Consider the following 14,558-nt stretch of genomic DNA (forward strand, 5'->3'; position numbering starts at 1 on the left):
GTGCCAGACTATTAATAGGCTAGCGCCGCCACGCCCGACTTTCCCGCTAGTGTCATCTTTAGCATCACCATTAGAGGGCGCCAGGACGCAACTCATCAGCTCCATTCTCCCACGCACGCGCACCTCACTTGCAAGGAAAGCTGTCTGCGAGACGGGACAGGGGGCGGAGTCTGCTGCCTGCGCAGGCGCGGGCCAGCTTTGTGACGTCAGGCCGCGCGGCCGGGCCGGGAATCCAGGTGATAGCTCGCGAAGGCGCTTCCCGGGAGTGACGCGCAGACTCAGCTCCCCCGCGGCCCGCCCTCCCGCCGGCCTCGCCGCGGTCTCCCTCGCTCCCCAAGATCGCTGAGCGCTGAACAGCGGCCCGGGGAGGAGGCCTTGGGCGACGCGGCGCGGAGAGGGAGGGCGGGCGGGCAGTGGGAGCGCCGTGGGTCTCTATATGGCGACGGCTCTGTCGGGTCTAGCTGTCCGGCTGTCGCGCTCGGCCGCCGCCCGCTCCTATGGGGTCTTCTGCAAGGGGCTGACCCGCACGCTGCTCATCTTCTTTGACTTGGCTTGGCGGCTGCGCATCAACTTTCCCTACCTCTACATCGTGGCTTCCATGATGCTCAATGTGCGCCTGCAGGTAGGTGAGCCGCGCCCTCCGCATCCCGGGGTCGCGCGCGGCCCTGCCCACCTAGCTTGGTGGGATGCATGTGCTGGGAGGGGTGTGGGGGCTCGTGCCATCAGCCGGAGGTTGAATGTGTACCAAGCATCGTGCATTTCCCCTCTGTGACCCCACTCTGCATAGACGATGCTTCAGAGAACAGGTCCTACATCTGGGGGTGGGGTCCGAGGAAAGATGACAGGAAGGTCCCACAGGACGCTTTGTCCTTAAAAATGACAAATTGTTGGCGTTCCGATAGAAGCGAGTTCTTATGTGATTTCTGGTTCTCCAAACTTTGTGAAGGTTTATTATGTTATCCTGGTACCTTTAGATTGAAAGATAATGGTGTTTTGGCCAGTGTATCCGATTTACTCTGACCAGGAGATAGAAATGGCAATGGGGTGAAGAGAGAATGAGGTAAAACAAATTCAGAGGCCCGAAACAATTTGGAATAACAGCATGCCCGTGTCAGCATTCTGGAGGCTGCATTTGCTGGAAACGACTGACATTTCCCGATCTCTTGAATTACAAAATGCTTTTCTCTAGCGGAGAGAATTAGCCAATTTGAGTGTTCTGTCTCAAAAAGTAAGAGAGGTTGGATAGTGAGCTTCCTTGGATGATGTTTACACATCTTGGAGTGGCACAGGCTGTGTTGGAGGAAGGACTCAGCTCCACCCCGGGAAACGTATAATCAGACAGGGTTGTTTGTTTTTTTGTGGTTCTGGAGCTGAACCGGGGTGGGTACTTTGCATTTGCTGTAGGCAAGGAAAAATCACCCCTACATATGTCATTCCCTGGTGTGCAGAGGAGCCAGATCTAAGTAGCATACCTAGTTTTTCTGTAGTTGGGTCACATTAGACTATAATGGACTGATTAGGTGGTTACAGACTATGTGAAGTCTGAAGCCAAATATGTTATGTTGATCCAGATTTGTTAAAATGAGTTAAGAAAAACCAATTTTAAGGTCCAAATTAGGATACCTTTCCTTGCGGGGGAGAGGTGTCAACTGTGTACCACCACCCCTGGTTATGAGGTTCTGCTGGGATCAACCTGGGGCTTCCTGCATGCTAGACAAGCACTCTAACTAATGAGCTATATCTCCTCTCCCAAGTTAAGATATCTCACATGAACAAGGGCTTTTGGCATCCCGTGAAGGCAGAAATAGCAAACCTTTATAGCAGGTGCTGCAGATGAGTGAAGAGTGCTGGGTGTGGGAACTGAGATAAACCACAAAGCCTGTGTCCTTGCCAACTACCAACCTGTAGAAACATGGTCCTGGTGTTTCTGCCAGATCTGGTAACCTCCTCTGAGAGAAATTAGACATCCTGATTTTTAGACATCAGGTTAGCTCAGAGTATACAAAAAAAGAAACTTTGGGATATAAGCATCTGCAGTTCCCATTTTGGAATCCAGTGTCTACAGTTACATATGATTTGTGCTCATTTAGAAAATTATATGAAGACTGTAAGAGATTACTTACTACATAATGGTATGTCTTGAATTGCTGTGTTTTGTTCTATTAAAAAGCAACAAGTCTGGTGCTTGTGGCACACACCTTTAATCCCAGCACTAGGGAGGCAGAGGCAGATGGATCTTGTTAGTTAGAGGCCAGCCTGGTCTACAGAGCTAGTTCCAGGACAGGCTCCAAAGCAATACAGAGAAACCCTGTCTTGAACCCCCCCCCCTAAAAACGAAAAAAACAAACAAACAAAAACCAGACTAGGGATATAGCTCAGGTGGTAGAATGTTTTCTTAGAATGCACATGTCCTGAGTTTAATCCCCAGTGCTACATAAACTGGGTGTAATGATCCATGCCTATAATCCTAGCATTTGGGAGGTGGAGGCAGGAGAATCAGGCTCAGGGCTATGTAGACCCTATCTCAATAAACAAAACCTGAAACACTTCCTCTTGTATTCATTTCTCTTTGTACCCTTCTCTAGTCTAAGCTATTCCAATTGCTAGCCCGGATTTTTGTGTATTCTCCATCTGTTTTCCACTGGTTAGTTAGAGGTGTCATATATATACACATGTGTATGCATGTATCTGTATCTGCAGCAGGAGGAGGCCAGAAGAGGTCGCTGGTTCCCCTAAAGATGTAGTTACAGGCAGTTCCCTGCAGGGACAGCCAGCACTCCCTAACAGCCAAGCTAGCTCTCTGGCTCCCTAGAGAAGTCTTCTAAACATACAAGGCATGTTCTGTTGTCCTTAAACATTAGCACATCACAGACATGCTTATCCTTATCACTGACCCCTCACCTAACTTGTACCTCGATGACTGACTAGACCTAGAAGGGTCTCTTCTTTACTTAGTGTCAGACATTCCCTTCCTGCTCCTGGGGTATGGTGAGTGTCTTGACAGGGACATTCTCATAGTTTAGTTCTTTCAGGGGAAACTTTTGTATCCCTGTACCCGCTTTCTTCATTGCAGGCATGCTGGAGGCTCATTTGTTTTATAAGCAATAAACAGCCACAGATTCCATTCTGGGTGCTTTCTAATTGCGCATCTGTTTGTAGGACAGTGAGATCATCTCCTGAAAGGTGATTCAGATCCATATTTCATAATGGAGAGTGTGCACAGCACTGACTGAAGATGGCAAGCACATTTGGATCTATAATCAGAGTGGTGTGAACAGTGAGTGGGTGCAGGCCCATCACTAGGAAGGGCAGCTCAGTGGGTCATGATTCAGCTGTAGCCAGCTGTAGAGAATCTAGGGAACCAGACATTGGCTCTCTTAATTCACAGTCAAATGGGCCCAGGTAGAGGGTAGGACAGTCTCACCAAGTGCTTTTGAGATAGGCTCTTAGTCTACAACCTTGGCCAGCTTGGAACACTGTAGAATTCCTTATGTAGACCAGTCTGGCCTTAAACTCGGAGACCTCCTTGCCTCTTCCTCGGGTGCTGGAATTAAAGGCATGTACCACTGTCCAGCCAGAGAAGGAATTCCTAAGACCCATGCAAGGGTTTTAGACTTGCTCTTGAACCTGGCTAAATGCAACCTTTTCATATTGCGGGGGAGAGGGATTCTGGGGTACAATGCCATACTGGAAGTCTTTATATCTGATGCTTCAAGCTCCCCTGAAGGCTTTTAGGACTTCTGTTCATTTGTGACAAATCACTAGCTGAACCTAGCTTGAACATTTGATTATTCTGCCCTTTGGGTAAAGGAAAGGGCAGTAAGGAATAGAACCTGACTGAAGGGAACTCCAGCAGCTCACAGCCCTTTTTCTCCAGCGTATTGTTCCCTTCCTCTGTTACAGGGGAACAGGAATATGTTTAAAGCATCGGGCCCCACAGGCTGTGTTAACTCTGCACTTGAATCTCTTATTCATAGGGCATTGGGGTTTCTCTTACCCCCTTGGCAGTGCTGGACATGGAACCTGAGGCCCCTGAAGTCTACCACAAAGCTGTACCCCTAACTCAGCAGTGAGGCATTTAACAATACTAACAGCTCTTCAGTCTGAAGGGTGATTGAACTAGAAAATAGATGGAAAGGGATTTGTAGACTCAGAAGGCTTATCATTTCTAAAGTACTAGGACTGGGAAGTTGGCTCAGCAGGTAAGAGCACTTGTCATTTTTGCAGAGGGCCTGGGTTCCGATCCCAACACCCACATGATGGCTCACAATCATACATAACTCCAGTTCTAGCTCTGTAAGTGCCACGAGTGCCTGTGATACACAAACCTGCAGAACACTCATACATATAAAACAAAGCTTTAAAAATACTTTGTATTTATTTTGAAGTTTTGAATTATGTCTGGTCAAAGGACAGAGTGACTCCTATGGATTGTCCTCTGACCTCAGAAGTGACCACATACATACTCCATACACAAACAAATGTAACCAGGAAAAAGAAAAGAACTTGTTAAAACTGATGTTTGCAAACAAGTATACAGCTACCTGTGAGGCTGAGATAGGAAGATCACTTGAGCCCAGGGATGGGGGTGTGTGCGAGTGTTGTGTGTGTGCTCCTGTGTGATCTTGTATGTGTGTATGTACATGTAGGTCAGAGGTCAACCTTAGGTGTCTGTCTTCAGGTGCAAGCCCCTTGATTTTTTGAGATAGGGTCCCTCACTGAATTTAGGCTCATTAATTTGACTAGACTGGCTGGTCATGGAGCCCCAGGGATCTTCCTATCTCTAGTAATTCTCCTGTGTCCAGCTCTCCATGCTGGGATAATGAGCATATGAAACCACACCTAGCTTTTTTTCTGGAGGGTGGAACTCAGATTCTCATGCTTGCATGGCAAGTACTTGGCCAGTTGAACTGTCTCCTCAGCCAGTTTGTGGTTAGTGTGGGCAACATAGTGACAAGATCCCTGTCCCAAAATAGAAAAAGGGGTTGGAGAGACTGCTCTTGCAGAGGACTGGAGTTTGGTATCCAACACGGACACTTATTGTGATTCCTGCTCCAGGGGATCTGTTGGCCTCTGAGAGCACTGTACTCAGGTAAATATACACATCCCCCCCAGCCACATAATTAAAAATAAAAGAATAAATCTTAAAAAATAAAGCTAGGCACATCTTTAATCTGGACACTCAGAAGGCAGAGGCAAGTAGATCTCTGTGAGTGGAAAGCCAGCCTGGTCTACATAGTGAGTTCTAGACCAGCCAGGGCTACATAGTTTCTCTGTCTCAAACAAAGCAAACGTGTGTGTGTGTGTGTGTGTGTGTGTGTGTGTGATGGTAGTAGCACCTTTAATCCCAGCACTTGGGAGGCAGAGGCGGGCGGATTTCTGACTTTGAGGCCAGCTTGGTCTATAGAGTGAGTTCCAGGACAGCCAGGGCTATACAGAGAAATCTTGTCTTGAAAAACCAAAACCAAATAAAAAACCAACAGACATAACAGGTATCATGAATACCTGCTGGAACAAGCCATACCTACAACTTTTCACTTATATGACCTGTGAAAAACAGATCAGTGTCTTAGTCCCATGCCACCTGAAGAGAAGGCCTAAAGAACAGAGAAAAGATAGTGTAAAGGCTGGTGATGATTGCCAGACGAAGGGAAATGCTTGCTTCCCCTTCTCCGTCATGCCCTGTACTTGGCAAGCCTTCAAACCTTAACAATCCCTCCTCTTCTTTCTCCTCTTCTTTTTAAATTTTGTTTTTTTTTTTTTTTTTTTTTTTTTTTTTTGAGACAGGGTTTCTCTGTGCTGTCCTGGAACTTGCTGTGTAGACCAGGCTTGCCTAAAACTCAGAAATCCACCTATCTGTTTCTCCCAAGTGCTGGGATTAAAGATGTGGGCCACCACCACCTGGCTCTGACCCACATCTGTAGTACTGGGGATTGGATCCATAGCCTCTTGATCACTGAGCTACATGGCTCTTAGCTCTGCTATCCTCTTTCCATTATATCTTACTATTTTGTGTGTATATGTGTGTGTGCATGTGTGTGTACCCTTGTGCACATGGATGTCATAATGTGTGAATGGAGGTCAGAGCACACCTACAGGAGCCCCTGTCTCCCTGTGTGTCCTGAGGCTCAGATTCAAGTCAGCAGGCATGGCATGGCAGCAAGCACATTTCCCTACTGAGCTACCTCACAGCCACAGCTACTCTTTCTCCTCTCCGAACCTCTTTTCTAAATCCATAGCTTCATGGTTTTCAGTACCCTCTCACCACTGGGACATCTCCCCCCCCCCCCCCGTATTTAATATTGTATCACTCACCTGGAATCCCAGCATGTTGAGATCCTGCAAGCTAGGTATGGTTCCAGCACTTAGGAACCAGAGGCAAGAGCATCAGCATCAGGAGGTCAGTGTCAGCCTCAGCTACACAGTGAGTTTGAAGCCAGTTTGGGTCATATGAAACCTTATCTCAATTAGTAACTAAACAAAAATTATCATGCTAGTTAAGTGTGTAATGCAGGGACATTAATACCTTTCCATATTGGGTAATTGTCACACCACTCATTCCTAGAACTTCTCCATCACTTGTCTTCTGGCATTCTGAATAAAACAAAGAATCTCATTGAGAAGGGGACATTTTAGGAAAACCTTGGCAGAGATTAAGGCTGTTGCCACATTGATATCTGGGTCAGAGGAGTACAGAGTATGGACAGAGGGGCAGAGCTGTCACTAGGACCCACACTCAGGCCAAGCCTGGAACAATAGGAATCTGGAGGCTAGAATTGTGAGCCAGGAAGAAAGTGCTAGATTTGTGTAAAGTACATTGGGGCAGCCCCCTTATTTGGTTCTCTCTCTCTCTCTCTCTCTCTCTCTCTCTCTCTCTCTCTCTCTGTGTGTGTGTGTGTGTGTGTGTAGGCTAGAGAATAATTTATCTGGTCAGTCCTTTGCATAATGTGGGTCCTGGGCATCAAATTCAGGTCATCAGGCTTGGTAGAAAGTAACGTTTCCTGCCGAGCCCTCTCACTTGGTCCAGCACCTCCTCCTCTTCTTTCTTCTTTCCTTTTCTTTGTGTGTGTGTGTGTGTGTGTGTGTGTGTGTGTGTGTGTGCGCGCGCGCGCTTGGATATGTGTGTTTATGCAGATGCCTGTGGAGGCCAGAAGAGGGTGTTGGTTTCCTCAATCTGGAGTTACAGGTGATTGTGACCACCCAATGTGGGTGCTGGGAATTGAACTTGGGTCCTTTCTAGGAGCATTAAACACTCTTAACCCCAGAGCTGGCCTCTTACCTATATTCTGGACTTGGTTTCATGTTGCTTGTTTTGAGACAGCCTCATCAGGCTGACCTAGAACTCGTTTTGCAACTCAGGCTACTGGAATTCCAGATCCTTCTTGTCTCCCTGAGTGCTGGGATTATAAACTTGTATCACTACAGTACTCTCCTTGACTTATTTCTGAAAGAGATGTAAATAATCCTGTATGGGCCAGGCAGATGTTCCTGTATGAATTCTGGGCTGTAGAGAACCAACACCAGAGGTTGTCCTTTGACCTTCACATGTGCACACACACTTAAATCCATCACACACAGAGAGACTGTGTGAATTCATTCTATTTTTACTAATGCTAAAAGAGATCTGTCAAATATGAGGTGATGGGAACAAATCAACTAAAGACTGCTGCCAGGCTGTGGTGGAGCACACCTGTAATCTCAGCACTTGTGAGGCAGAGGCAAGTGGATCTCTGTGAGTTCAAGGCCAGCCTGGTCTACAGAGTGAGTTCCAGGACAGCTAAGGCTACACAGAGAAACCTAGTCTCAAACAAACAAAACAACCAAAACTGTTTACTGCTGGGGCTACATTTAATGTGTACTGGGCTCTGGGGAGGGAAGAACCAGTTTTTTCATCCCTTGATAGTTTTGTAGGATGAAATAGAATTGAGTAAACTACTTCTACATGCAAAAGAATGAATTTGGAGGAGGTGAGTATGTAGCTTGGTGGTCAGATGTTAGCTCAGCATGGATGAAGCTCTGGATTCATCTTTAACATCAGGAGGAAGAAAGTGAAAAAGACCATCCACAGAATGGAAGAAAGCATTATTGGCAAACTAATTTGGTGAAGGATTAATACCATGAGTAGAGAACGATCTCTTACAATTAAAAACAAACAAACAAACAAACAAAAAACCAAGCAGCTCAATCCAGTCATTGAAAGAGCTGGCATAGAGATTTATCCAAGAAGATAACAGATGGCCAGTGCGTCCTTGAGAAGATCCTGGGCTCCAGGAGAAAGCAGATCACTCAGGACTAGTGGGAGGCCACTCTGCACCTGTTAGGATGACTGTTGTCAAGGTGGAGGGTGGGAGGGGAGGTTGCAGAAGCAGATGCTGGTGAAGGTGTGTGTCATCAGTCCTTGTGTGTTGCTGGTCGGGATTTAAAATGCTCAGCTGTTATGAGAGCCTGGAGTTTCTTCATACAGTGGAACGTGAAGTTAACCCACAATGTACTAAGTCTGTTTCTGGGTATACACCTGAGAGGTTTGAAAATGGATTGAAAGCCTGCTACTCCAGTGTTGATAAACAGTAGCAACAAGTTTGTGGACAAGTGAGTGGATAAGGCACTGGGGATGTGGCCTGACTGGAAGAGACTTTGTCTAGCATGTCCTTGAGCTCTAGGCTCCATCCCCGGCACCACATACAATCCAGGCAAGATGTCATAGGCCTGTAGTCCCTGTACTCGAGGTGGAAGCAAGAAATCAGGAGTTTAAGATCATCTTCAGCTATTTGAGACTGTCTAAAATAAATAAGTAAATAAGAGAGAGAGAAACAAAAAGAAGAAATAAATGATAAATAGCCCTGAGAGCTCCTATAGAACTCCCACCTCTAGTGTGAGCATGCCACTTAAATAGATCCTGTTTCTTCATCAATGTTCATTTCCACTGCTGGATCTCACTTTGAGTCTATTAATAGTTGCTGTTTCTCCAGATAACCTTCAGTTGGCTGCTAGCCCTTCGGGTTGTCACTATCTGACTATGAATACTGTTGCTATGTGCCTGTGTGTGTGTTTGTCTGGTGCCTGCACGTGAGTGTGGATGCATGTGCCCAAGTGCACATTGAGACAGCATTTCACTTAACCAGAAGCTCGATGTTTCAGCTAGGCTAGCTGGGGCAACCACTGGGGATTTTGTTTCCACCCTGGAAATGCTGGGCTACATTGGCTCATATGGTCGCATATACCTTTTTGGAGTGTTTTTTTGTAAGTGTTGGGAATTTGAACTCAGGTTCTCATGCTAGCACAAGAAGTGATATTACCTACTTGCTGGGATTCAAAAGTGCCCCATTTGCATGCCTGATGTCCTTAGAGGCCAGAGGAGGGCATCAGATCCACCGGAACTGGAGTTATAGGTGGTTGTGAGCAGCCATACGGGTGCTGTATTTGACACCAGTCTTCCACACAAGCAACAAGTGCTTTCCCTCTGTCCAGATCCCTGAAGTTTATTTTTGTGGAGTCAAAGTTTAACCATCTTTTTTTCATGTTTGATGTTTGCTGTGGCTAGAAAGTCCTTATTCATATATATATTCATTCATTCTGGTGCCATTACTTCATATGTTTTTGAGATAGATTTCTTGCCATGTAGTCCATGCTGGCCTCAAACTGGAAAACCTCTTTGTCTTAACCTCCTCCATACTGTCATTACAGTCATGTACCACTACACTTTGTGTGTGTGTGTGTGTGTGTGTGTGTGTGTGTGTGTGTGTGTGTTGAGCTCAAATCAGGGGCTTAGCCAAGTATGTCTGTGCACATCAGCACTTGGGAAGCAGAGGCAGGCAGATTTCATTGAATTCAAGGGTAGCCTGGTCTATATAGGGAGTTCTAGGTTAGCCAGGGCTATATAGTGAGACTCTGGTCTCAAAAACAAAACAAAAGCCCAAACCAACTAAGAACTTTGTGCAAGCCAGGGTAAACACTCTACCATTGGGTTATATCCCTCTTGTCCCTTGTTATTGATTATGAGAGGAAGGTTAAAGATGGGTTCTTATGTAGCTCAAAGCTAGCTTCAGACTTACCGAGTAGCTGAGCATGACATTGAACTCCTGGTCCTTCTTTCTATGCACTGTCCCTGAGTACTGAGAGTAAAGCCATGCACCACCATGCTGGGCTCATTTGAACTCTCTGGGGCAGTTACATGTGTGTAGGGAGGCTGAGGACAACCTCCAGTGTCATTCCTTAGGTGCTGCCCATCTTGTTTCTTTCTCACAGTAGGTTAGGCTGGCTGGTGGCCAGCAAGACTCAGGGATCTGCCTGTCTCCACCTCCCCAGTGCTGGGAATAAAAGCCCCCACCCTTGGATATGGAACTGGAATTGAGGTCTTTCCAGCTCTTATTTTCATTTTAATGAAAGGGTATTGGATCCCTGGGCAGTTGTGAGTTGCTCTTTTAGAGTGGGGACTTGAACTCAGGTCCTGTGGAAGAGCAATAATCATTCTTAACTGCCATGCCTTTCCAGTCCCTCACTCTGTCCTGGTACATGTTATGAGGCGTGGGTATAGACTGACCTTTGAGCAGTATTACAGTGAGGTTTATGCATGTGGGTTAATGAATCACTAGAAGGGAGACCTGGATCTGTTGTCTGCTTGTTCTGCTGTCCTCAATTAAGACCTAGAACAGCACCTGACTCAGGGATGGGCTTGGGGAGCAGCTGATTGAATCTGTAGCAAAGAAATCCTAGGAGCTGAATCCCAGGTAAAAAGGGTAAGCATTTGAGACTTCCGAAGTTACCAGCAGTGCAGGGCTTGCATTGGGTAGACTGTTTACTGCTCAGCAGCCCCAGTCTGGGCTTTGACCTCTGCTCCCCCACTGAGATGTACTTGTCTATTGAGATCCCTTTTTTGCCCTTTGCTTTAGCAAACTTCCCCGGCAGCCTTTCGTTCATTCCCTGAGACACTTGCCAATACTGGTACAAAAGCTGCCACTGCTGTCACTGCCTGTGGATGCTGACTGAAGAGGCTGCTCAGCCCACAATACTGCATGAGAAATTGTGACCTTTCCTGAGGGTACCAAGTTGCCCAGCTCCCCCAGAGCTGTCTGTAGCTTCTGTATTAAAATATACTTTTGAATATACTTTTGGGCAGCCGTATGACCAAGAGACAAAGTGTGGCTATAGGGCGCAGCTGGCTTTGGGAGACCAGGTGTGATGCAGAGATGCTTGCTTGGTCAGTAGAAGAAATTCAGTGATATGTCCTCCCATGTGGTCAATCAGAAGGATGGTGTTGGCCCTTTCCTCACCTTTGGTAGTGTGTAGAAATTTGCAACCTTCAGCCTGATACCCATTGCTACCAGGATCCACTTAACATTGCTCCACCACTGCAGGCTTGGTCCTCTTAGAGTGTGTGCTGAAGCCATCAGCCCACTGGATCCTGTTCAAGTCCATTGTCCTACTCATGGTGACTCCCCCTAGCCCCCTTAGGACTGGCCTTGCTAGCTTGCTTTGGAAAGTATTGGGGGCAGGATATTTTTAGGTTACAAAGCAGTGGTAGTCTGGACTGTCAGGAGCCTGAGGCCATTAATAGCCTGGGTTAGGGAAGGTGAGGAGACAGGCATCCAGCAGGGCAACAGCTGCTTAACTGGGTCAAGTCTATTGTCGTTTAGCAGGTTGGCTGCCTCATACAGGAAGATGCTATCTGATTGCCCTGAGAATTTGCTCCCACTGCTCTGTTAGATTGTGAGCTCTTAGCATCTTCAACAGGGGTGAAGGAGGCCAGTGTTGAGGGACTGACTCCCAAGACTATATTTTATTTTTCCCTTGAACTTGGAAATAAATTCTTCTCTGACTCGGCATTTTGGTGGGGAGGTTCGTTTGCTATACCTTAACAGTGTTCTTTTGTAGACTTAAAACAGGGGTTGGGGGTTTTAAGACTCAGGACCAAAGGGATTGATTATTTGTATCTTTATGTATGCTTTATTTACATATTTATCTATTTGAGTCAGGGTCTCATATAGCCCAGGCTGACTTCAGACTCACTCTGTAGCCAAGGACAGCATTGAACTTGTGATACTGCTGTCTCCATCTCTATGCTGTAAGTAAGCCTGCACTAGTTTGGAATTCACTACAGAGCCCAGGCTGGCCTATGACAGTGGTCAGTGCCTCTCACTGTCTGGCTCTGCGTTCAGCTCTGTGGCTCCACTCCTCAAGGAGCTAGTGTTCGATGATATTTTGTGTGTGTAAATGTTTTACACAGAATTTCCATTTGATTGTCTTTTCTAGGTTCATATTGAGATCCACTGAAGGCCATCCCTGACTAATAGGCATCACCCTGGCTCACTGCATCAGAGGGCACAAAGCATGAGGGGTGGAAGAGGAACCTTAGGTACTTGCTTGGAAAATATAAAGAGGTCACAAGGAGGTGACTTGGACAAACTATCATGTGGCCTTAAGAGGAGAAGCCAGAAGGGGAGCCCCAGCCCAGCAGATGTGCCTTCCTGGACAGATCAACCTGCAGCAGATACTGATGGAAAGTCACAGGACACAGTGATGGCATCCTTGGGAATGAAACATGATCAGAGTGAGGCTGACCTCATACTTCACAGTGGGTACAAAGTGCTTCAGTGTCTGAAGGAATCAGTGGGAAGAAATTCGGCTCCAGCAGCTTCTGTAAGCAAGGTTCTGTCATTTGCTTTGGAAGAACATCTGGTTGGGGTATCCGGTGGCATCGGAGATGCACTAGGAAGTGACTGGCTGGGAAGAAGGCCCAGGGCCATAGACCGCTGTGAACGGTACCCCAATGGAGAGTCCTGGGTGTCAGGATGGCCAGGCCATCCAAAACTGAGGGAAATGGGTTTTCTGAAGGGTGAACCCCTAAGTGCTGTCGCCGAGGGGCCGGACATTGGGTCGGAACTGTCTTACCCATATTTTGAGCTGTACCAGCTGCCATATGCTTATGCCTATTATGAAATTCTTCCAGAAGACGAAGCAAGATGTGTATTCCTCGACTGCTTATATCCCATGTTTTCAGAGCAAACAGTAGAATATGAGGAAACTCTCTCAAGCTTAAAAAGTACTTCAGATGGTCTGCAGAGAGTTGTGGGGTCACTGGCTCTGCAATCTTCTAGATTAGCAAGTCTGATGCCATAGGTAAGGTACAAGCAAAACAATAAAAATAGCAGATTAATTTTAAAGGTTGTCTTGCAGTTTCTTTTGCATTAAATCTGGCATACGCTGCAGCCATTCAGTTCCTGCTGTGATTACTATGACACACCTCACTGATTGATGCAGAGGGACATTTTTGAGTGTGTTTTCAATTGTTTCGGAAAGACTCGGAACTGGGAAAACCCTTCAAGGAGATGACTGGTCTATCGAATATAAGATCAAATGAGAACCATTTAGCACAGAGTTCTTTATCGTGGAGACCCATTCTAAAGGGCTAGCATCCCAGATGCCGCCTGTCTTGGCTCATCCCTGGCCATCTGATGGAAGTGGAGATCTGTAGGCTACCCCCTCCACTTCTTGTAAGCCTTGCTCTTGCTCTGGTCATGATGAGTCGTGCCATTTTGCCCTGTATGGACTCTCTGACCTGCAGCCACACATCCTGTCTCATGTGCTCCTTCCTTCCGCTTGAATTGCAGTTTCAACAGCGGCACTTTGGAGAAGTTGCAATATTAAATTTAGGATTATCTTAAACCACAGAAGAGTTTGAGACTCTTTCTGCTGACAGAACACAGATTACAAATGAAGTGTTTCACTTTTCCCAGACCTAGGATTCATGATCTCTTTTACCTTAAGATTTTTTTTTCTAAAGTAATTCTCCCTTTGTGGTTTGTTGATAACTTTAATAAAGTTCACTTAAAGAGTGGGCATTTTAAAGCTCCCTACCCAAGAGAGAGTTAAAAAACAGCCCTGGGCAGGGGGAGAGCAACCTGATTGTATATGTCATTTTATTGTGTGCTAAATTACTATGCCATGGGCTATTTTAGTGTTTTGGGAAAATAATAAAATCTGTTCTTTAGCATAATAAATGTTTTTATTTTTGTGTGTGTGTTCATGTTTCCTCATCTTTTTGTTACTGTTGCCGTCTTTCTAACATCTAAGCATCTTTAGCACTGGGTGAAACAGGTTGCTGATGAAGACGAGTCAACTTGGAAAAAGCCAACACAAAGATGGATTTGAACTCCTCTTCCTGCCTGCCATCCTCCCTCTTATCCTCCTGCCTCTCTTCCTTGCCCACTTGTCCTCTTTTCTCTCTTCTCCCTCACAGGTTCTGAAATAGTGCAACATGGCCAAGTATGGTAGCATATACCCAGCATGCAGAAGGCTGAGGCATGAGTTCCAGGCTAGCCTGTGCTGATTCATGAGTTCAAACAGCCTGGTCTATGAATGAATTCCTGGCTAACTTGGATTACAAAGCAAGAATGTCCCGGGAAATGAAACAAAGGGCTAAGGACACAGGAAATTGCTTTCTATGCAAGCTTGACCTGAGTTTGATTCCCAGAACCCATCCATATACAGCAGACCAGTGTAGCAGCATTGTTTACAATCTCAGCATTAGGGAGGTAATGGAGTCCTTGGAGCTTGTTGGC

The 14,558-nt window shown here is 46.3% G+C and overlaps 1 protein-coding gene across 1 annotated transcript; it reads left to right on the forward strand.

Moving 5' to 3' along the window:
* The first annotated feature begins 472 nt into the window (after positions 1-472).
* On the forward strand, positions 473-13,997 carry Fam220a (family with sequence similarity 220 member A). The gene is made up of 2 exons (XM_051205217.1): positions 473-622; positions 12,250-13,997. The coding sequence occupies exon 2, from the start codon at positions 12,328-12,330 to the stop codon at positions 13,114-13,116; it is 789 nt and encodes a 262-aa protein (XP_051061174.1). The 5' UTR covers positions 473-622; positions 12,250-12,327; the 3' UTR covers positions 13,117-13,997.
* Positions 13,998-14,558: the final 561 nt, after the last annotated feature.

The sequence above is a fragment of the Phodopus roborovskii genome, unplaced genomic scaffold (genome assembly GCF_943737965.1).
Source record: "Phodopus roborovskii unplaced genomic scaffold, PHOROB, whole genome shotgun sequence".
NCBI classification, from domain to species: Eukaryota; Metazoa; Chordata; class Mammalia; order Rodentia; family Cricetidae; genus Phodopus; species Phodopus roborovskii.

Bases quoted from the DNA above. Each gene is read 5' to 3' on its own strand.
- Fam220a (XM_051205217.1), top strand. From the start codon at position 12,328: ATGAGGGGTGGAAGAGGAACCTTAGGTACTTGCTTGGAAAATATAAAG.